Genomic DNA, 6,769 nt, shown 5'->3' with positions numbered 1-6,769 from the left:
TTTTTTTTTTTTTTTTTTTTTTTTTTTTTAAAGGTGAGCATCAGTTTAATGTCACCAAGCAAGAGATAGAAGATCTCAGTTTATACTTTCTATTTTGCCATATCCCACTTAGAGGAAAGTTTCAGATGAGTTTAGAAAGGGAAATTAAGTAACTGGAGGGCAGGGCTTCCTAATTAGCAGTGTAGCCTTGGGCAACTTTCCTGACCACTCAGACCTCAAATGAGGCATTGATAACTTGAGTGGCTTGCATTCGATCATCCCTGCAGGGCCCTTCCAGCTCAGAAGTTCTAAAGCTGCAAAATAGTACTTTTCATGAATGGCCTGTCAAAATTAGCCGCATGATTTTTGCCTGTGTTTTAATGCAGCTATTTAATTTCCGTTCTCTGTCATGACCTTTTAACTAAAAATAAGCTTTTCCTTCATTGAGGGAAGATCATGCATGAGCTGGGAGGAGGAAGAGCAGTCTTGTGTACGCCAAGTCTGTTGCTGACTGTGATTTGAAGGTGCTGGGGATGACTGATTAGATGAGAAGCTGAGAAGCCGTCAAGTTAAAGGCATTCGGTGGGCTTGTGCCTGGAGCCGAGGACCATAACGCTTGTGAAATACTCCATGCAGACCACGCCAGTTTAGGGGTGGTGGCTTGTTTGAGAAGAATATCGGCAGGGGTGTCCGGAGGAGTTAGTGTTTATGTGAAGTAAGCCAGAACCCCTCCTGTGTGACACCCAATGAGATACGTACTAACCTGCCAACTTTTTGAATATATCTAGGTCCCTGAACCAGCTACATAATTTGCAGAGTTCAGTGCAAAGTAAAAATGTGGGTCCCTTGTTAAAAAAACAAAAGATTAAGAATTTCAAGATGAAAGTATGCGTATGGTACATGGCCCTTAGCAATTGCACAGGCCTCTCCCATGGAGCTAGGCTTGCTGTGTGTCACCTCAGGGCTTCAAAATTGATGTGGCTTGCCACGTGTAAAACTTAGTTGTAAGAACAGGTAGAACAGTATAATTCTCTTTTAAGTAATGAGTTTCATGGGCTGAGCAGATGAAAATTCCTTACTGTGGGGAATCACAAAGCTAGATCTTTTCCTCTTTCATCTGTAGCTTCTTCTAGCATGCCTTTTCCCTCAGTGCTCACTTTCCATGAAGAACTAGTTCTGTGATTAAGTATGGGAAACAGGTTAAGCAAGATTAGATAGGATCCTTTTGCCCAGGTGTCCAGATCCTTCCTTAATGGGCTACACGAGCTGCCATGCTGGGGCTGGTGATTTGGATATAAAACCCTTCTTGTGCAGTGTTATCTCCTGGGATTCCAGTGCAGCACATGACTTAAGAAATGCCACCTTAGATTCATCTTGATATTACTGTGAAACCCCGCACCTGCTCAGGCGAGCGCAGTGACTCACTTCTCCCTGCCTCGATGTCCTCAGTACTAAGTGCAGAGCGGGCCTGAGCACCCTGTGCCATGTTACACAGTGAGGTGTGGCTGTAAAGGTAGAGGCTTGCTTGGAGACACAGTAATGTGCTCTGCGTAGAATCCCACAGAGTAAATAGAGCCTGGCCGTCGTTGCTCAGTAGCTGTGCTGGGGAACTCCTGAAAGATCTCCTTTTAAAGGCTTCTGCTGCCTGCTAGGAATGAAGAGGGCCCGGTGACAGTGCAGCTTAGCGCTTCCAGTTCATTCTGTGATTGTGGCTGCTGGTAAAGTGCGGCAGTTTGACTCATTTCTTAGTTTCCAAGTCTGTGCTTCCTTCCCATCTTCCTATCGCTTATTAAGTACCAAGGAATGAGCGGTCACCTGTCCTCTGACAGTTGAGGAATTTGAAACTCAGACAGACAAGTCACTTGCCCAGGAGCATTCTAGGTGTAAATTCTCAGGTGCAGTAGGGTGCGGTAGGTCTGATCCGACCATCCAGGGGCTTTTCTCTCGCCAGTGTGCTACTCTCGTGTCCAGGAGACTCGAAGGGAGGGTCTTCTCCATGCAGAAGTGGAGCCTTCGTGGTGGGTGAGGATGACCCATTCATTCTTGTGTTTTTTCCTTCCTAGGGATGCTGTGAAGAAGTGTTTCGCTGCATGTCTTGCATAACACACTGCCAGTTTTCTAAAGCTCTGAAGGCACCGTGACTGGAAGCTGGTGGTCAGCTTTGTAAATATCCTCTCAACCTCTGTCTTACAGACCTGTGCCTTTTATCTCACACTAGTGTGTTGCAACTTGAGCATTTGAAGGTCGCCTTTCAAGCAACAGTAGGTTCCCAAAACCAGTGTCTAATACCATAGGAGAGGTAGGTTCTGTGTCTTACAGAGCAGAATCTTCCTCTGCCACTGTTTTCCCTTGGGATGCTGAATTCTCCAAAATAAGAGCTTGCTCAACAGCAGGAGCCAGTGGCTCCCAGGTGGAAACAGGCAACTCCATCACAGATTACAGGGGTGCAGCAGTAAAGGACAGAATTTTGGGGTCAATATGGGACTTTGATAATTGTCCCTCAGCATGGAGGCCACCACCGCCCTCCTCAGCATGCTGCTACCCTGGTGTCTGAGAGCAAGGGATTCTGCCCACTCCAGGCTGGGAGGAGCCTGACCAAGTGACGCGTAGAAAATAACACGTCTGGGTGATTTGTGTTCTTTTCTAATGTGGATCTAGGGTCTCCTGCAGTTTGGAAACACACCTGACTGTGGAGTGTGTTTTCTGGTGTAGAGCACAGAAACTTTCTGTTGCCCCATGCCCCACCCATGCACGCACATCTTTGTGACTTCCTGACCCTAGATTGAAAGAGAACAAAGCCACAGAAAACACTGCTCCTTCCTTTCGGACAAGAGCTGAAAGGAGGTGAAAAATCTTGTTGCTCCCTCCTGTACTTTACTCTCTTCATTATTTATAAATATTTGCTTTCAAATGGTATTTTCTATCCTTCCCTGGAGTGGGGCCAGGGCAGAGTGGGTGGGAAGACGGATCACTGGTGTGGGCCAGCAGGAGTGGCTGCCTTTGCCCTTGGCCTTGGAACAGTCCCAGCATTTGACCTCAGGCTGTGAGGACACTCATCTGAAGATGGTCAATCCTACCCTGATGCCTGGCCTCATACACAGTGCTTTTCTGTCCCCAACCTTACCTGGCTGCCACAAGACTCTTCCTCTTGGAAGAGCTGACTTTGGAAGCCGAGACTTACGAGGAAGCAAGGGTTGTCACCTTGCTGTGCAGTCAAGGAAACTAAGGCCTGCGTTTGTCTCCATGTCCACCCAAAGCCACAGCTGGCCAAGTTGAGCCCCGAGCCCGTGGACCACAGTTTAGCCTCCTTTGTGGTTGTTTCTTGGCACATTTCTGGACATGCCAGGTAACCTCTTGTTGCCATCATCCTTGTTTGTGCCTTTTCTGGTTCTTGTCTTTACGTTTGCTTGTGCCATCTCCTACCTGCTCTTGCCTCTACCTCCTTTTTTGGCAGCTGCCTCCTGGGTTTGCAGAGGGTTCATTATTCTCGTGTTCCTTTTTAGCTGCTCCACTGAGGTGAGTTTTTTGCAGATGGGCACAACTTGCAGCTGCATGGAAACACTGGTGGTTGAGCTCCTTGCCCTGGGCCTTGTTCTGTGAGCTTGGCATTGGGAGGGTCCCTGCCCTCCAGATGGGTTCCTGCAGCCTCTCTGCCTTTGCCACATTCCAATCTTGCTTGCTGGCTGCCTGCCAGATTAGGAACTAACTCACTGATTCTCATCTGCCTCACATCTGCCTCACTAGCTGAAAGGCTTCTCCTTTTGCAGAATGAGCTCAGGAGGAGCCTTTGCTTTTCCTGCTTCTCCGTGTAGCTTGACCCAGCTCAAGGTGTCTCGTTTCTGGGAAGGGTGAAACACGGCCCCAGGTTTAGCATTTTCCTGGTGTGGTGATCTCAGTGCTGGAACATCTGATCATCACCCTTGTATGGTGACTTTGGGCAGTATCTGCCTGACTGCCACTTCCCTTTCACCTAATCACTATATGCTGAGAGAACAAGAAATAAAACCATGAAATGCATTCCCAATGAAATTATTTTTGATACTGTCCTTAGAATAATAAGTGGAACATACCTTTAAAAAGTGTGGAAAATTTGGCTTCTGCTTCTGCAACCTCAGTGATGAGAAATAGTGAACTGGAAAATTGAAGCACCACACTGTGTCTAGACTTCGTATCCTACGGGGCAGCAGACACCAGGCCTTCTTTACCTTCTCCTTTGTCAGATAACTTCTGACTGGAGTCAGCTGCAGAATTGTGAATACTATAAAATTCAAAGCCTCGCTTAAAATGTTGATAAAGTTAAAGGTGTTTAAAGGAGAAAGTTAAAGGTGTTTAAAGGTATTTGAAGCCATTTGCTAGAACTTTTGGCATACTTTCTAACATTTAAACATCCAGGATGGATGTTTTTGGTACATTTAACATGTAGTAATTTACAGATAACATTTTAAAAAAATGAATAGAACTTCAGTGGAAATTAAATGCAGATTATGTCTATGTAACTCCTGATATTTAAAAAAAAAAAAACAACCCACCAGAAGTCTAAATTGTTTGGAAATGTTTATTAAAAATAACAGGTGGTCTTAAAGTATCTCCAGACTCACACTTTTGTGAAGTTCTGAGATCTTGTGTGTTTTCAGTCTGGTGAAGAAGAGAGTGGTGCGTACTTGATCCCAGGTCGCTCAACACAGTACTTGGTTCCACTTTGGTCATTTCCAGTTCTGCCCTGGATGCATAGGTGACACTCAACACCTGATACTCAAGCTTTGCTCTTGGCTCCTTAGGTTTCTGCTGCCGTGAGGTGGATGGGGCGTAGCGGAGCCTTTGTTAATGCAAACTGACAAAATTAAATCACACCCTTGCCAGCAGGAGTTGGTAATTAATTGACACTAGACTTAGAAATATACGAAATTATTTTCTAGCAACTTCCAGTTTTTGTCTTTGGTGCTAGAGATGGAACCCAGGGCCTTGTGCATGCTAGGCAAGCGCTTAACCACTGAGCCACACCCCCAGCCCCTGAAAATGGTTTTCTGTAGATAGGCTGGTCTGTAACAAGGGAAAAACCAGTCTAGTAGACAGGGAAAACGTTGCTAGTTGGAGTAGAAGTTCGTCCCACAGCATTGTAAGCAATAATGATGCATATATTCACAATAAAGTAATGCTGCTACGTTAATGAACAGCGGGCCGAAAAGCAAAGCAACAAGAAAAGGACACACTGTCGAATCTTTGTGAAGCATCCTTTGAGATAAAAAGGAGGTTGGAATTGGGGCGAGTGTTGTGCCTGCAGAAGGTCCCTGCTACAGCAGGAAGTTAGCCTGGGCGAAGTGCAAATGAACTTTTTGTTTGCGTAGTGTCCTAAAGAGCTATAGTTTACATTCAGTTTTGTGGTCTTTCTGCTATGAAAAGTGTTCATTTTATCTTTTTTCCCCAATATATTGCTTGACGTAACAATCTGGAACAAGAAAAGGAAAAAGATAACCCTCTGAATTTTGATCTTATTAAAAGCCTACGGTGAATTTGTACATGGTGCCTATTGAATATGATGAGCTTTTAAAACACTTCGTTAAAATATGAGTCAATTTTTATAATTGTGTACATACAACTAATTTTGAGCACTACTGATTGCATAATACAATTTTTGTATCACAAAATATATTCTTGAGTACTGTTTGTCCTACCTTGCGAATCTCTTTCATAAATTGTTTTCTTTTTACTTATTTCAAAGAGAATGTTGCTGATAATTAAGCTGTCTCTCCCCTCTCTCCTATCACAATTATTATTTTGTGCTTTTTTCTCCTCTAATAAATGATAGTATAATAATCTTTAATAAATCTACTGTTGTCTCTTATTCATATGTGTTTTTTCTGGGAATCAGTAAGCGAGACAAAGACTGTACAATTAAAAGAAAAGAACATGTTTTTAATCTGAATTCTTAGTGTGTAACCCACATTGTAGTCATTTAAGATTTTTCCCCTCTAAATTGCTATGTAGTTCTCTTTTTCAAGGGAGTTGGGGTTGGACATGGGTCTAAAGACAAAGTAAGAAATTTACTTGTTTATTTTAGAATATTCCTGAAAACCTAGCTGGTTTGGTTATTATGTATAAACTAGGTTGTCAAGTTAGTTGGCACCAAGTTTATAATATTTCCTTATACATTTAATATCTGAGATTTTTACTTATTTCTTTTTTTTCGTTGCTATTATTTGTGCTAAAAGAAAAACAGACTAGTTCAGTAATAAAATTTACTTGAGGAAGAAAAAGACTGTAGAACTGGGCAGCATCCCAGCTCAAAGATGTACCCCAGGTACTGTGGATGTACCATTCCAGCCCAAAGAAAGTGACACACAGAATCAGCTTGATTGCCTGTAGTACCTATTTGCCTAATACAAATATGGTCTGACCACTGGGCAGCCTGTGATTGGCTTACACTCAGTTGCTTGGTTATAAGGATGCTCATAGGTTACAATTTGTTACACATTAAGTTAGGGTGTAGTTCGTTACACATGGAGACTACTTTGGGCCAAACTTATTGGTCAAGTACAGAAGCTGGTTTAGGCTAATCCAATTCAACATTGGTAATTTAAGTCATGTCTCTTTTATGCCTTGACCAGTGTAACTAGAGGTTTATCTTTTTTTTTTTTAATTGATCTTTTCAAACATAATTAATATTATTAAGATTTGAACATGCATTTAACAAAGGAAGATATGTGATTGGTCAGAAAAATTCCTCATTAATACATGAAGATTAAAGAAAGTGGAAGAACTCAGTTTTGGAGATGAATTCTTAGTTGACAAA

At 43.0% G+C, this 6,769-nt stretch overlaps 1 protein-coding gene across 1 annotated transcript in view; it reads left to right on the top strand.

The window, feature by feature from the left end:
- Positions 1 to 5,804, top strand: part of Sft2d2 (SFT2 domain containing 2) — a 19,137-nt gene extending 13,333 nt beyond the window's left edge. The window contains exon 8 of the mRNA XM_005398208.2: positions 2,043 to 5,804. Within this exon, the coding sequence (XP_005398265.1) occupies positions 2,043 to 2,082 (40 nt within the window). The 3' untranslated portion in view covers positions 2,083 to 5,804. The remainder of the gene's footprint in view (positions 1 to 2,042) is intronic.
- The last annotated feature ends 965 nt before the right edge of the window (positions 5,805 to 6,769 follow it).

Source organism: Chinchilla lanigera, unplaced genomic scaffold (assembly GCF_000276665.1).
Source record: "Chinchilla lanigera isolate Chin_1 unplaced genomic scaffold, ChiLan1.0 scaffold00061, whole genome shotgun sequence".
Classification (NCBI taxonomy): Eukaryota; Metazoa; Chordata; class Mammalia; order Rodentia; family Chinchillidae; genus Chinchilla; species Chinchilla lanigera.
This window is presented reverse-complemented; position numbering and strand designations above follow the sequence as displayed.